Source organism: Psammomys obesus, unplaced genomic scaffold (genome assembly GCF_907164565.1).
Source record: "Psammomys obesus unplaced genomic scaffold, mPsaObe1.curated_primary_1811, whole genome shotgun sequence".
Taxonomy (NCBI): Eukaryota; Metazoa; Chordata; class Mammalia; order Rodentia; family Muridae; genus Psammomys; species Psammomys obesus.
The window spans coordinates 19,484,142-19,499,608 of NW_026596039.1; the positions used below are offsets into that span (position 1 = coordinate 19,484,142).

The 15,467-nt window shown below is 54.0% G+C and overlaps 2 protein-coding genes across 4 annotated transcripts in view; one reads left to right on the plus strand and one right to left on the minus strand.

The window, feature by feature from the left end:
• Stra6 (signaling receptor and transporter of retinol STRA6) overlaps positions 1-9,866 on the plus strand; it is a 28,884-nt gene extending 19,018 nt beyond the window's left edge. For both annotated transcript variants that reach the window (XM_055622097.1, XM_055622098.1), the window contains 11 exons: positions 878-945; positions 1,145-1,224; positions 1,428-1,489; positions 2,870-3,032; positions 4,813-4,888; positions 5,688-5,821; positions 6,790-6,907; positions 6,990-7,091; positions 7,825-7,988; positions 8,396-8,548; positions 9,080-9,866. In XM_055622097.1, coding sequence (XP_055478072.1) covers positions 878-945; positions 1,145-1,224; positions 1,428-1,489; positions 2,870-3,032; positions 4,813-4,888; positions 5,688-5,821; positions 6,790-6,907; positions 6,990-7,091; positions 7,825-7,988; positions 8,396-8,548; positions 9,080-9,249 — 1,290 coding nt within the window. In that variant the 3' untranslated portion in view covers positions 9,250-9,866. The remainder of the gene's footprint in view (positions 1-877; positions 946-1,144; positions 1,225-1,427; positions 1,490-2,869; positions 3,033-4,812; positions 4,889-5,687; positions 5,822-6,789; positions 6,908-6,989; positions 7,092-7,824; positions 7,989-8,395; positions 8,549-9,079) is intronic.
• A 2,374-nt stretch (positions 9,867-12,240) lies between these two features.
• Islr (immunoglobulin superfamily containing leucine rich repeat) lies at positions 12,241-15,266 on the minus strand. Of its 2 annotated transcripts, none has more exons than XM_055622045.1 (2): positions 14,946-15,266; positions 12,241-14,204 (listed from the first exon to the last, which is right to left on the minus strand). In XM_055622045.1, the coding sequence occupies exon 2, from the start codon at positions 14,194-14,196 to the stop codon at positions 12,910-12,912; it is 1,287 nt and encodes a 428-aa protein (XP_055478020.1). In that variant the 5' UTR covers positions 14,197-14,204; positions 14,946-15,266; the 3' UTR covers positions 12,241-12,909. The 2 variants fall into 2 exon arrangements, with proteins under 2 accessions (XP_055478020.1, XP_055478021.1); XM_055622046.1 differs by lacking the exon at positions 14,946-15,266 and adding an exon at positions 14,400-14,487.
• Positions 15,267-15,467: the final 201 nt, after the last annotated feature.

The window sequence follows — 15,467 nt, forward strand, 5'->3', positions numbered from 1 at the left end:
CTTGGTTAGGCTCCAGATCTGCTATCCACACGCAGCAGGCTCCCAAGTGCCCACCACTTGTGCCCTTCTGATAGTTACATTCTCTCTGTGAAGTCTAGGGTCCCTCAGAGGACACAGTAGCCCAGGAACATGTACCTAGAGACCCCTTTCACCTCCCAGGATTTTATCTGCTCCACCTCCTCTCCATGGCAAACCTCTCCTTCAAATTTCCAAAGATATTAAATCCTTTTGGATATTAGTCAGAAAGATCTAAGCCACAAGGGAATTAGCTAAGCTTTGAGCTGTCCCACCCCTGCCCTGGGTCCCCAAGTTGCCCTGGCAACAGGTGACCCTGTGCTGTATTTTCCCACTGAGCAAGGCAGAGATTCATCCCCCCTTCCCATGGGCCTCTGCCACTGCAGGCAGCTTAAGGCCTGGAATGTGGCTTGGGTAAATGCCATTACCCTGTGATCTCCCTAGAGTAAGCTGTGGCAGGAAGGGAGCCAAGTGTGTATGCCCTAGACTGGCACCATCTTGTGTCCTGAGCAGTGTGAGTCCATGGGGCCCAGGCTTCCCTTGGCCGCAGTCCTGGCTAGAAGGGCCAGAGAACTGAGACTTGACTAAGAGGGGACCTAGGAAAGAACTTCCCAGCATTTCAGGCTCCGTGATAGGAATTTGGCTGGTCTTTATTTGCAGAGAATGTAGCTTTCCAGGGTGACCCTTGTCCCCATAGGTCATAGGTCAGCCTCCCCACACTCCACCACCACTGTCCTAATCAGGAAGCATTGAAAACCACTTGGCATCCATTCATTCATTTATTCAGTATCCCAGGCCAGGGCTCCAGGGACTGCTGGCCGCTGGTGGCAGATCTCACACACTTCAACACTTGTCCACACAGGGGCTGCAGACCAGCTCCTCCGAGAAGTATCTGAGGACCCTCCTCTGCCCAAAGAAGCTGGACAGATGGTAAGGTCTGGGCATACCTCAGTAGGCAGGGGAATGGGGCTCAGGAACCATGTGTGGGAGGGTGGGACTGGATGAGGGCTGTGGAAGAGGTTCATGTTAGTGGCACGGTGTTGGGAAAGATAAGGAGTGACCCAGTGTGGAGGAGGCCTTGAGCAGAGGCCTCTCTCCTGAGGCTCAGCCTACCTGGATCTGTCTGCAGCTCCCGCCCTGCCTCCAAGCATCGCCTCCTGTCTCGGGCCTGGGCCTGCTCCCAGCACTCCCTCTACACTTCACAGCCAGGTATGTGGCACAGTGGAGGGCCAGGATTAGGTGGAGCCTTTGCCCAGAGAAGCTGGTGGGAAGGGTCAGCTCATTCCAGAGCCCTCATCCTATGTAAGGGCAGCAGCCAGTTCTGGTCAGGGGACACACTGGCCTGGCCTGGAAGAGATGGGCCAGAGGCTGGGTCACATTGCTCTCTATGTGCCTTCTTCTGGTGACTGCAGGAGTCCGCCTGCCCTTGAAGCTGGTGATCTCGGCCACTCTGACAGGAGCAGCCACTTACCAGGTGTGTCCTGCAGTTTCTAGTGCCCATTGTCCCTTAACCCCTGTCCTCAGGCTCCAAAACCTGGTACAGCTCAGGCCTAAATCAGATCCTCAGGTGCCCCCCCCTTACCCAATCAGCTGTTCTGCCTCTTGGAAACACTAGCTTACCCTGTGGGAGGGATGCCAGCCCTCAGCAGGTTCACATAATGACTCACAAGTCACAAAGTCACATCAACACGGACTTAAAGTTCTACCTCCGTTGTTCGCCTCCTGGGTGACCTTGGCCAAGGTTTTCCACCTTCATGAACCTACTAGCTCATCTGTAAAATAGAAGAAATTAAATCAGTTTTCTACATTGGGAGGACTTTGTGAGTTGCTATGTTTGATAAATCACCAGCACCTTCATCATAACTCAAGACCAAGTAAGACACCCAGGGGCTCGGGCCATGGCTTAGTTGATAGAGGGATTGCCTAGGATACATGGAGCCCTAGGTTAATGCTAGCACCACATAAGCACAAGCCTGTAATCCCAGCACTTAAGAAGTAGAGACACAAAGCTCAGAAGTGCAAGATCATCCCCAGCGAGCAACAAAGTGAGTTTGAGGCCGGCTTGGGCTAGAGGAGACCCTGTCTCAGAAAACAAACAAGCAACAGCAACAGCAACAACAAACAGACAAACTCCTGGCATGATGGAGGTCTGGTTTCTCTTCATTTTACAAATAGGGGAAATTAGTTGTAGAGTAGCTGACTCAGCCAAGATATTCTTACAGCTAATATGCCAGGGCAGCCAAAAATTGAACCCAGGAATGTCTAGCTTTCATACTCAATTGTTTTCTTTACCATGGAAAAGTTGGAATCTCTCTCTCACACCCACCCATGTGTGTGTGTGTGTGTCCCCCAGGATCATTCCTTAGTTGCCGATCCACCTTGTATTTTCAGACAGGATCTCTCCCTGGCCTGGAGCTTGCCACATAGGCCAGGCTGGCTGGTTAAGCAAGTACCAGGCATCTATCTGCCTGTCTCTGCCTCCCCAGTGCTGGGATTATAAGTGGGAGCCACCGTATCCAGTTTTTTACCTGGGTTCTGGGAAACAGAATTCAGATTCACACGGCACACCAAGCACTTTACTGACTAAATTATCACCCGGGCCCAAAATTGGAAATGTTTATATTCTGAAGCTTAGATAGACAAGTAGAGGTAAAGAAATAGCTACAACAGCCCCATCTTTGGCCTGTTGGGCTAAAACATCCACACATTCACGTCACATTCTGCTTGAAGGCAGAACGACCCGCTCTCAGAGCAGTGTAGAGGCATGTGGCTGCAGCTGGCCACCTTTTCAGGGTGGCAGAGCCTGGTGTAAATACAGCTGGTCCCTGCCACCCTCACGGTGGGGCTTTTCCAGGTGGCCCTGCTGCTGCTGGTGAGCGTGGTGCCTACTGTGCAGAAGGTGAGGGCGGGGATCACCACGGATGTCTCCTACCTGCTGGCTGGCTTTGGGATCGTGCTCTCTGAGGACAGGCAGGAGGTGGTAGAGCTGGTGAAGCATCACTTATGGGCTGTGGAAGGTGAGATTGCTCAGTGTCCCTAAAGGTCATCGCGGGCGTGGGAGACAGGCCACTGGACCTGGTTATAGCCTGCCGCAAACACACAGGATGCCTTGGTCTGGGTCTCCACTCATCTCAAAGTAGGGGGCAGTTGGAGCTTCCATATCTCTTCAGCCTATGACTCTTATCAACCCTTGCGACATCTTCCTTTCCCCCAGCCCCAGTGTCTTTGACCAACTCTCTAGCTGTCGTGATGCAGAAGCCCATGACTTCAGGGTGGGGAAGGAAGAAATGACTAGTAGGTGGGATGGACCCTGGGATTTATGGGCAATCCTCTTGGCCCAGGCTGCAGTCTGGCAGGGCCCCTGAGTTCTCTTTCCAATACTCGTTTATCTGCACTGGTGCCCTTTCCCCGCCTCCCATGAAACAAGCCTCAGGCCTGGAAACACCAGCCGCCCCCTTCTCTGGTCTGACATATAGCTACCTCCTACCCATCTTCTAGCCTTGTGGGGGACACATATGGAGGGGCTGGCCTCAGGTTGTGCAACAGGATACAGTAGATAGAATTAGATCCTTGAAGCCCTAGTTAAGGCTCCCTTCCACCTTATCACAAAGCCTGATAGTCATGACTCATGGCACCTGCACCATTGGCCCACTGGAGGTTCCTTTGTTGAAATGAGCATTCTGGCTTTGGGGGAAGAGCATGCAATGGTTGATGGCGGTGTGGCCGCTTTGCATGTTTTCCTGACACCAGCCTTGTCCTGCCGGCCAGGGTGGGCTGGCAGTGTAGGGCAGAGTGGAGCGTACAGAGACATGCGCTGTGAAGCTTTCCCAGAGCAATTCCTCTGAGAGACCTTGTGGGCTTGCTGTGAGGGTCTGGGGTGAGGCAGGCTGGCATGTGAGCTCGGAGCATGTCAGCTGCACTCACAATGTTCTTTTACATCTATTCAGAGCTCTCTACCCACCATGACAGGGACTGTGGATCTGACTGTTCCACTTGCGTGTGGTCAGGGTTGTGAGGCAGAGAGTGAGGAGGAGGGCCTCACCCAGAGGAGATAAGTAATAGCTACCGCCTCCTTCATTATGGTGGACGGTGGGGCCCAACTCTCTGAGGCCTGAACAAAGCCACTAATACAAGTAGGGATGGGTTTATGGCCATCTGGGAGGTGGGCCACACCTCATGGCCATCAGAGTTTGTGATTGTTACAAGGCTCTCTTGAGGGCAGGAAGAGAGGAGCTGCGGGCAGATGCCAGGTAGGAATCTCTCATTAGAGCACGTCATAGCAACAAAACCTAGGTGAAGGCCATGCCTGTGGCTCAAAGCGGCCCTTTCCATCTATTGGCTATCATACGTTACTGGGGAGGTCAAAGCGGCCCTTTCCCTCTTTTGGCTATCATACGTTACTGGGGAGGTCAAAGCGGCCCTTTCCGTCTATTGGCTATCATACGTTACTGGGGAGGTCAAAGCGGCCCTTTCCCTCTTTTGGCTATCATACGTTACTGGGGAGGTCAAAGCGGCCCTTTCCCTCCTTTGGCTATCATACATTACTGGGGAGGTCAAAGCGGCCCTTTCCCTCCTTTGGCTATCATACGTTACTGGGGAGGTCAAAGCGGCCCTTTCCCTCCTTTGGCTATCATACGTTACTGGGGAGGATGGGGCTGTAGAGGATGTCAGGTCAATGTTGGACCCAAGAACTGGAGCGGGGGCTCAGTGGTTTTCCCTTACAGTGGAGTCCAGGGGTCTGAGGTTCTAGAAGATCCTCTAGCCCTTGACCTCCCCGGCTCTCTCTCTCCCATCCAGCATGTTACATCTCAGCTCTGGTCTTGTCCTGCTCATTAACCTTCCTGCTCCTGATCCGCTCTCTGGGGACACACAGGTCAGTGACAGGCCATGACACTCCGATACAGATATAGGGCAAGGATCCAAGACCTGAACACTTGAGGGACCCCAATGCAGGAGGGAGAAGCCTCTGAGGCCAGGCTGCCACAGAGAGCACATTCCCCACCTTCAGATGGGAGGAGAAGGTGGAGCTTGTCTGCCCCAGGGGTGTTTCTGGTTGTTCTCAAGGTCTTTGAGGGGTGGGAGAGACCACAATACATTGCTGGGAAGTTTGCCTGTGAGAAGGGACCTTCAGAGGGCTGGTAATAAAGAATCCAGTTCCGAAGGATGAAGAGGCTGGGGCTGAGGGACGAAGGATACCAAGGGCAGGAGTGACTGTATGAGTAAGAGCAGAAAAGTGGATAAACAGTTCGTAGAAGATGGAAATACCCTGGAAGGTGGAAGGCATTTGAGAGGCTGTTCTGAGAAATGAGTGGTGCTGAGAAATGCTTTACCTACTTTGGGCACTTGCTAGGCCTCAGGGTTCCCACTCAGGGACTCTAGACTATAGAGATGGCCCTGTTTGACCTGGCATCAAGACCCTCTGCCTTGCCTTCCTTCCTGGTGGTCCAGCTGGATACCAATTCCATTCCCTGTGGTGCTTCAGGATGTGCCCTCTGTCTGGGATCTTTCAAAACTCTACCTACCTCGCCTCCTCAGGAGGAGCACCCCGGATTGAGTTAACCTCCAGGCTCCTAAAGCCCTGAGGTTCCCTGCTAATGGCCAGATGCTTGCCCTGGGCTACTATTTAAGGGTGTTGTGTTGTTCCCTAAGGTCACTGTTTGTTCTCAACCCAGGGCCAATCTTCAAGCACTGCACCGAGGGGCTACCCTGGACCTGGGTCCTCCTCTCCAGAGTACTCACCCCTCCCGCCAAGCCATAGTCTGCTGGATGAGCTTCAGTGCCTATCAGACGGCCTTCACCTGCCTTGGTGAGCTCCCTTGCTGTGTCCCTAGAGCTGGGCCCTGGTGGGAGGGATGGGTACTTGGCAAAGGTTTTTCTGGGCTAAGAAGGGCAAGAGTCATGGAAGGAATCTGCGGCCTCCCTTACTCTCAGGAAGCTTGCTCGGGATGTTGGCATAGGAGCCCCTAGAAAGGGAAGCCCTTCATATGAAGGTGTTTCTGGGTAATTGTGAGCAGGAGAACCTGGGTCTGGCTGTAGCACCTTCAAGGTGGCACACGGATGCTTTTGTAAGAGAAGGCTGGCCATAGTGAGCTGCCTCGAGGTAGAGCTTCTCATTCCTGGAGGAGGCAAGCAAGTTTCCACGGACATGTGAGGTCTGCATAGGGGTGCTGCCCTGAAACAGTCTGGTCAGATGACCCTCAAGGACTCTTCTAGACTATGTCTCAAGTTCTCCTCCTAGATACCATAGTGCACAACACACCTGAACTGTGAGGGACTCGGCCTCTCCTGCAAGTCCAAAGGCCAGACCTGGCCTTCAGATCGCCTGTTAGTACCCAGGGGAGAAGGAAAGGTGATGGGGGATGGAGAAAATGGTAGAACTAAAAGTGCTTCCCATCTTGGTCAACCTTAGACCTCCCAAGACCTGTATATATCATCCCAGGTGACTGTGTGGCCCAATGGTTTTCTTAGCTACACTCAGGACCACAGGTGCTAAAGCAGCCCTGATTCACAGTCACACACATGCTCATTTAAATGGTAATTATGCCCAAGAACTCAGATCAATTTTAGGGCAATAACATGGAGTCTGAGGCTCCTGGAGTATTACAACAGCTCTCCAAGGGACTACGATCCTTATTTTATAGAAGAATAAACCAATGCTCGGGCAGTGACATGGAGTGGAAATAGCATAGAAGCCCTTGATTTCCTAGAGCACAGGATTAAGCTGGCTTCCACAGAACCTCTTGTCTGTCCCCTTGTCCCTTCTGCCCCCTGCAGGGCTCCTGGTGCAGCAGGTCATCTTCTTCTTGGGGACTACAGCCCTGGCCTTCCTGGTGTTTGTGCCTCTAATCCATGGCAGGAACCTCCTGCTCCTCCGATCCCTAGAATCCACATGGTGAGTGAGGCAAAGAGTGGGCTCTAGGACTTTCCAAAGGGCCCAGTAACAGCACCCCTTTTCTCATCCTACCTACACACAGGCCCTTCTGGCTGACTCTGGCCTTGGCTGTACTCACACAGAACACAGCAGCCAACTGGGTCTTCTTAGACACTCACCATGGATATCCAGAGCTGACCAACCGGTAAGATGGCCCCCAGACTCCTCTCTGTAGATTTTGTACTCTAAAAATATCTCTGTCTTACCTGTCACAGATTCAGTCTTCTTCCAAGAGATTTTGGGGTGCTGAGAACCCACAGCTTTGCAAACCCAGGGCCTAGTGCATGGCAGACACACACTAATACTGAGCTGTTAGCCCAGCTGTCAAGAGTCTTTTTTGCTTTGAGGATCACTGACGTCCTATTCCCTCAAACCTCTCACCTTGGAGCAAGAGTGTGGGAAAATGTTGGCTCCCAAGAGGAGTTTGGACTTTGTGGACAGGGGACCCAAGGAGGAAGGTGGGAACGTCGGGGTCATACAGATACAGGTTGAGAGTTGAGGGGATAGCTAGGCTGGTAAAATGCTTGCCATGCAACCATGAGGACCCAAGTTCAGCTGATCTTCAGCCCCCACATAAAAAGTTGGACACAGTGGCACATGCCTGGAGGATCCCTGGGGCTTGCTGGCCAACTTAGTCTTGCTCAATCCGTGAGCTCCAGGTTGAATGAGAGATCCTGCCTCAAAAAACAAAACAAAAAAAAAAGTGATAGAGGAAGACACCTGATATTAAACTCTGTTCTCCCTGGGCTGTACAAAAAAGCACACCCAATAAATGTCAGTGACTGGTGAGAACAGTGCCGAGGGCATGAGGTGTGATGCTGGCCTGGCACAGGGCTCCGGGGGAGGCCTGCCTCAACCTGTCTCCTCCCTACCCCCAGGCGCATGCTCTGTGTGGCCACCTTTCTTCTCTTCCCCATCAACATGCTGGTGGGAGCTATAGTGGCTCTCTGGCGGGTGCTTCTGTCTTCCCTCTACAACGCCGTTCACCTTGGCCAGATGGACCTCAGCCTGCTGCCACAGAGAGCTGCCTCCCTGGATCCAGGTAAGGTCACTAAGCAGGGACTGGGGGCTGAGCTGTTCAAGCAACTGCCCCACCCTGACCTCTGGGCTGACCTGCACACGTAGGCCTCTGTGCCCACGTGTGGCTGGTGTGTGAGCACTGTCAAGGCTCTGTGGCGTGAGGCATGCGTGTGCAATTCGTGTGCACTGCCAGGGCTCCACGGGTGTGTGCAGTGTGTCTGCTGAGAAAGGCCAGACAAGCATGTGTGGCAGGGTGGCTGTGGTGGGTTCTAACAAGGGTGCCAAGTGCCTGTGTGCAGAGTGTGCGCCCCATGCTTGGTCTCACGGCAGTGTGTACACATACTCTGTGGAAGCCTTTTGCCGCTTCTGAGTACCTTGCTCTTCCATGGGTCCCTCATGCCTCAGCATTCTGTCCCCAACCCATCCTAGGCTATCACACATACCGAAACTTCCTGAGGATCGAGGCTAGCCAGTCGCATCCAGGAGTCCTGGCCTTCTGCACCCTGCTTCTTCATGCGCCAAGTCCACAGCCCCGGCCCCTGATGGCCCCCCAGGACAGCCTCAGACCAACAGAAGAAGAAGGTACTTTGCCACCTGGGCTCAGGATAGAGGCTCCCAGTTTCTCAGGGAGGCCGCTTCCAAGATAGCGAGGCAGGGAAGTCTCTCACGCTCTGTCCTTCAGTGCCCTGTTGTCATCTTCCCAATTGGGTCTCAGGGTCATTTTGTCACACACATGCATCTTATATGTGCACAGAGAATGGAATGGCTGTCTTGATACCCTCCCTGCTTCCTCCAGGAGTGAGATGCTACCTCCTTCTCCCAGGTCTATGGGAGCAGATGCCAGGCAGCCCTCACTTCCTCGGCCCGCCTACCCCATGCAGCTTCTGCGTCTATCCTGACAGCCTCTAGTTCCTTGACCTTATCCCCACCCCCCTTCCACCAGCATCGTGACATGCTTCTGTAGCCCAGCTTTGTGTCTCAGCTAGCAGCTGGAACCCTGGCTATTGTGGGGCTTTAAACCCTTCTCAGGTCTGTGGCCTGTGGAGGATTGGCTGGGACTTACAGAAGGTCTCCTCTCCTCCTCTTTTCTCTCCTCCTCCCCCTTTCTCTCAGGGATGCAATTGCTACAGACCAAGGACCTGATGGCCAAAGGAGCAGGACCGAAAGGCAGCCAGAGCAGGGCCCGCTGGTGTCTGGCCTACACTCTGCTGCGCAACCCTAGCCTGCAGGCCTTCCGGAAGGCAGCCCTGACTAGTGCCAAAGCCAATGGCACCCAGCCCTGAGGGTGAGGAAAACCACACCACCCTGCTCTTATGTGCTGAGGCACATTCCTGTCTACCATCCTCCCTCCCATCCATACCAGCAACCCCCTCCCCCAGCAGTAGCCCTGCCAGCCAGCAGATCCCTGTGGGATCAGGGGACTGGAGTCACTGTGTCTACACTACCAGCCTCGAGAGGATTTTGGACTGTGCTCGTCCACCAGGCTAGGGCTCTAGAGAAAACAGCTGACGGGCTCTTTGTTTTGGAACTGGAAGAGCAGGGGTGGCCACATTTGGGCCTCTCTTCCCCAACCTGGCTCTGCCATCAGCTTGCCAGCCTCACTGAGGCCCCTCTCACTCCCTGTTCCGTGATGAAAGGCCTGAGTATCTCCCATCCCAGCTGGCCCCACCTCAGTCCCAGCCCTCCCACCACGAAGGTGGAGCCTGTGCGGCTTCCTCCCTGCCCCAGCTTTCTCTTTCCTCTTTCTCTCTACCACTACCCGCCCCTTCTTGTGCAGCCAAGGCAGACTCTAAGAGGCCTCGCCGAGCTGCCCACTCCAAGAAGCAGATATTTTTGTAGTTTTAATGCCGTTAGTTGTCATGAAAGAAGTTAGCGTGCTCCCAGTAATAAATGTGCCCCTGAGGAACGTTCCTCCTTACTGGGGAAGGGCTCTCAGGGGAACCGCCTACACTGTCCGTAAATCTAACATGAGCTCCATTTGGGAGAGTAGAGAGCACCGGAGGTATTCCGACAAAGCGTTGGGCTGGACACTGGGTGAGGGCAGAGAGAGACCCTGGTTTGGGGTGGTCTGACTGGGGACCCGACAATACCATTCCTGGGCAGTGAGTGTAAATGTTAGGCTTTAGGGTTTTAAAGAACGGCAGGATCTGGGGGGGAAAGGGTGTAAGAACGGTAGAGACTCTAGGGAATAAAGAAAGGAGTGGAGGCCAGCGGGACATAAAAGCTGAGGAGGCTAATGTTGCGGACTACGTGTGCAGGGGCCGGCGGAGGCGCAGACACGGTGGGGTCTGGGAGAAGACACGTGCATGCCTCAGAGGGCTGCTTGAGCTGTGGGTCACCGTGCTTCCTCACCCCGCTTGGATGAGGGAGCCTCAAAAGCATGCATCAAACACATACACAGCTCACCAGAGGCGCCTCCTGCCCCTTTAAACACATGATCTGGCCTGCCCAGAGGCCAAAAAAAAAGCGTGCTCTAAGTCCTCCTTAGCCCACTGCAAAATGCCTTCTATGTGGGGTATCAGAACCCATGCAGTCACAGGAGAACCACTCTGATTCTGCTTCAGCCCTTACCAAGGAGACAATCACAAGAGAATATAACCTGTCTAGGGTACTTAAGGCAGTGTGGGTCAAAGGAAGGGGCCTGGTTCACACTGAAGGTGAAAGAAGATCCAAGAAAACTTCCTGGAGGAGGTGATGTAGAAAACTGCATCAACCAAATGAAGACCAGGAAAAGGGTATATTGGGGGAAAGGTGGGCACAGGGGATGTAAAGATGAAGATGACATAGTTTCACAGGGGAAGGAAGAAGGTGCAGATAGGGGTGGACCACACGGGGGAGTCAGTCAGAGGGTCCATGGCTGACTGGGAAATTCCTGTTATATCCTAAGGACAGTGGGAGCCCCAAAAGGCAAAAGCAAAGGAGCAGCTAGATCACTCGGTACAGTAGTTACCGTGCTGTTCGGCCTCAAGTGGGAGTGTCAGGTGCTAGAACCCAGGGCTAGATGGATCTTCAGGATGCTCAGCCGGCTCAGTGGTGAGTGGAGTGGGATGCTGGGCTCCAAGTCAGAACTGTCAGGTCAATTGGACCTTTGAAAACGTCCTTGTCTTTGTGCTTTGGAGAGGCAGGCTCTCATGTAGCCCAGGCTGACCTCAGATTTGCTGTGTAGCACCTGGTCTTCCTGACTTTATTTCCTGAGTGCCCACCTCCTGACCGTTGAGATTACAGGCACCGCTGCTTCAGGCGCTCATGCACGCCATGAAAACTCAGCTACATTCCCAGCCTTTTGTCATTTGATCTCTGACACGCCTGAAGCCCAGAGAAGGGCAGTAACTTGCCCAAAGGAACACAGCATACGGAATCTGGCTCCATCCTGGTGCTTTCTCTCGGATGTTAGGACATTCTTGACCCTGGCTGGTTGATGCTGACAAGGACTCAACATGAGCTGCAAGTTGGATGAGGGAGAGAGGAGGCCCTACATGTGGACCCCGGTATGGGAGAGGGGCTGGCCGGCTGCCAAACTCGCAGCTGCTGTTCCAGACTCAACCTCCCATTTTCATTCTGCTGAGCTCAGCAGTCCCAGGGCTCGGGAAGAGGTCCAGGCCTCCCCCCAAAGGTCACCATCCCTGTGAGCACACATCCAGTCTTTAGAGGTGGGGGCCAGGGTGACACTTCTGACCAGCACAGGCCTGGAGTTCTGCGGTACCTCCACTGGCAGAACCATCTACAACCTCACCACTGTGGCTAGGCCCCAGCTCCCAGTCCTACCTTAGGCCAGAGCTTCTCCTCTGCTGGAACATCCCTTCTGAGCCCATTTCCTCTTTCTAGAGAGAAAGCCTGAGAGCAGTGTTTCTCCTTCTTCCAAGCTGTCTTCAGTTTCTTCCTTGTCCTCTGTCCCCTACTTCCCCATCCTTCCTTCAGTCTCCTTCTTTCCTCTTCCCCCATCTGTCTCCAACCATATTCTCCTCTATCCATAACTCTCTTCTTGGGGCTACAGCCCAGGCCTTCCCATCACCTAACCCTTTTCAAAAAAATGCAAAATGCACTGCTCAGGTTCCCATCTCACTGTTCCCATGGGCTAGTCTGAAGACAGAAAATGTGCAGCTTGACTCATGTTGGGGCTCAGTGGTGAGTCCTGGCTCCCCTCCCATGCTACCTGAAACACCGTGCGCCTATGTCTCCTGTTGGCACGACTCTCACATATGGCCATCCCATCCTCTGATAAAGACTCTTTGATCCCAACAGAATTCCAAGCAGACAAAAGGGAACATCAGAAATGTTGTTTATTTCTTCTGCTTATTTCTTATGTTTATTTCAGACTGGCTAGCTTCTCTGGAGGGACAGGCTACTGGTGCATACTTGGAAAGAAAGGAAGAGCAAGTGTCTCAAGAGACAGGCAGAAACTGTGGGGTTTGGGGTGAGAGGGGAGAGAGAGGCACAGCCAGGCACAATTTCCACATCTCAATAGAGAGCATTAGGAGGACAGGGAGAGCTTTTAGCTTTCCTAGCCCTTGCCTGTGGTACCTCTTTTCCAGATCCTATACTGGCCATTCCAGGTTCCCTTCCAGCCCAGCCCCAGTGCAACCTTGATGGCCTCCCCAAGCTCCTTATCTCAGTGCCTAGAACTCTCAAAGTGGCATCATTGTTGCCCTGTTAGCATGCTGCCCTGATAGGAGCATAGGCAATACTATTAGCAGCAATTAGCACCAGAGACAAAGAGTTCTGGGATACAGTTCTGTACCAGTTGCCCTCTGAGCAGATCAGCAAGTTGGAGCAATGAGTGGCCTGGAAGGGCTTAGAAAGGGAGGTAGGAAAATGTGAAGTCCCCAGGCCAACCTCAGGCCTCACCAATTCCAGACCTCATTAGTAGGAACATTGGCAGGAACATGGTCAGGAGGAGTTAGGAAGGCCCTGGGGCTGCTCGAGCCAGCCGGGGCAGGGTGTGGCTAGAAGCAGGCAAGGAAGAGAACAAGCAGGCTTTGGCCTAGCAACAGCATGCCTGAGAGCTGCTGCGCAGGCTTCCCCTCCGCGGCTATGGCAGCCTCTGGGGGCCCAGCACGGCTGAGATAGATGATAACCACATTGTCCTCGGGTCCGGATGGCTGTACCTCATTGTCAACCGTGTAGCAGCCCTTGCCCTCCACTGCTTTGCTGTGGAACTTGCGCCCCACTACATCCTCTCCTCCCTCACCTGGAGTGGCCAGTGCCACGTTCACAGAGCTCTCAGCACTGCCTAGTTCATTGGTGGCCAGGCAGCTATAAGTGCCCTCCTCCAGCTTGCCAAAGTCAGGGATAAGCAGGCTGCCGTTGGCAAAGGCTTGGAAGCGTGGCCGCCCACTGGCCGCAAGGGCACCAGGCAGGGCACGTCCATCAGTGCCTACATTAGGACTGGTGATCTCCACGGTGCCGCCGGGGGTGTGAATATGCCAGTGAAGCTGGGGGACTGGCTGTCCATCCACGTCGCAGTGAAGAGCCAGCACGAAGCCAGGCCGCAGCTCTGCTCCGTCCTGGCTGGGCTGGTAGCTTAGCTGCACTGAGGGTGCTGAGCAGGGCAGGGGTGGCAGGCGGCTCAGTGGGGTACCCTTTAGCACATGGGGCGAAGTACAGGCGATGTTGTCCTGCTCTGGAATAGAAACTGCTGTGGCCAGGGCCCAGGTCTTGAACCACACAATGCCGCAGGTGCAGTCAAAAGGGTTGTCATTGATCTGCAAGTGGGACAGTGCGGTGAGTGGTGCAAAGGTGCCCTCGGCCAGAGCGTGCAGGCGGTTGTGATTGAGCTGCAGAGAGCGCAGGGCATGGAGGCTGCGGAAGGCGTCTCGGGGGATGAAAGACAACTCGTTGCTGTCCATCTTGAGCAACTGCAAAGCACTGAGATTATGCAGGTCACTCCAGGCAAACTCAGAGATGAGGTTGTGACTGAGGTCCAGACTCTTGAGATGACCCAGAGGGGCCAGAGCACCAACAGCCACCGAGCGGATCTCGTTGTGTGCCAGCCACAGCGACTGCAGAAGGGGCACCTCCCTGAAGGCTCCCTCCGGCAGGCCTGGCAGCCTGTTGGCTGACAGGCTCAGTGTGGTCACGTTGGCCGGGAAGCCCGGTGGCACACCCTCAAGGTCACGGTAGGCACAGTCTGCAATCTGGAAGCCATACTTCTCCCCACAGTCACAAGGGTCTGGACAAGCTTGCACCAGGTTCAGGAGAACAGCCCAGCAAAGCAGGCACAGTGCCCGCATGGTACCTCCTATGGGGAAGGGCATGCCATCCAGGTGAGCACAAGGATTCACAAAAAGAGCTTGTCCCTCCTCGGACCCCAACCAAACTCTCCCCACTAGAAGGCCCTCTTCCACATAATCCAGCCAGAATCCAACACCACCTAACCCACAACCCCCACCCCACAGGAGAGAAAACTGAGGCCCAGAGGAGGGCTGGGACTTGCCAAGGTCTTGCAGGCAGGCAGGGTAAAGGCAGGATGGGAGTCGATCCCAGCTTCTCCTTTGCACAGAGCTCTTTCTGCCTCGGCCTGTTCCTAGCTGACTTTATGACTTGAAATCTGTTTTCCAGCCACCCCACTCCCCGAGCACTTCACAGAACCTCCCTTCTGCCCTCCCACATCCTGGTTACAGCCCCTTCCACTGGAGCCCCCATAGGTATGTTTTGCTGCCCTGGTCCAGACAAGGCCCCTTTTGCGATGCACACCCCCCCCCCTCCACCTCTCCCACTCTGTGGCCTGTTCTGTTCAAACTACCCCAGGCAGCTGCCTAAATAAACCAGCTAGGACCTCTCAACTAAGGCAGGGGGCCCGGAGGCTCAGCCCAAGTGCAGCTGGGAGCTCTGGGGTTGAGACGGTCCAGGCAGATGATCTTTGGATGGCTCTGTGTAAGAGCCTGTTCCAAGTCCCTCAAGCCCACAGGGATGTGCTAAGGACAAAGGAGCCCCAACTCCCTCACCCCCAGCTGTGGGGGCTCCTTCTTTCCTGACTTACCTCCAAACTGTTCTTCTGAAGTCAAGCTGAGCCTCTTTTAAGATGGAACCAGAGCACCAAAGGACTGGATTGCTTGCAAGTCCACAGGACCAGGATTGCTGGGGCAGGACCTGGATGCTGGAAGAAGGGGCTGGCTGTTTTGCACACCCTGCTGAACACCGTGTCTGGGACAGCTCTGAGCAGGGGCTGCAGGGAAGGTCTGTTCAGCCTAGACGCCTTTCAACAAAACAAAAATGAGTTTTAGCAACAGGGACCCTGCCTCACAAATGACACTAGACACTGGAGGGGAAAAGAGGCCAGATTTGGGGTTGTTCATCTGTGTTTTTCTCTCTCCTCTCTGTCTCTCTCTCTCTCTCTCTCTCTCTCTCTCTCTCTCTGTCTGTCTCAAGCTCCAACTTTCTTAAAGTCACAGCACTATCTGGGCAGGACCCAAGAAAAGATGAGGCCAGAAAGGAATTTTTTTTTTTTTAAATGGGGGAAGGGTGAGAAACTGGATCTCATGGAAAGTGGGAAATTTCAAAC

What these genes read in the sequence shown, in the direction of transcription:
- Islr (XM_055622045.1), bottom strand. Translation starts at nt 14,196, where the DNA reads ATGCGGGCACTGTGCCTGCTTTGCTGGGCTGTTCTCCTGAACCTGGTG.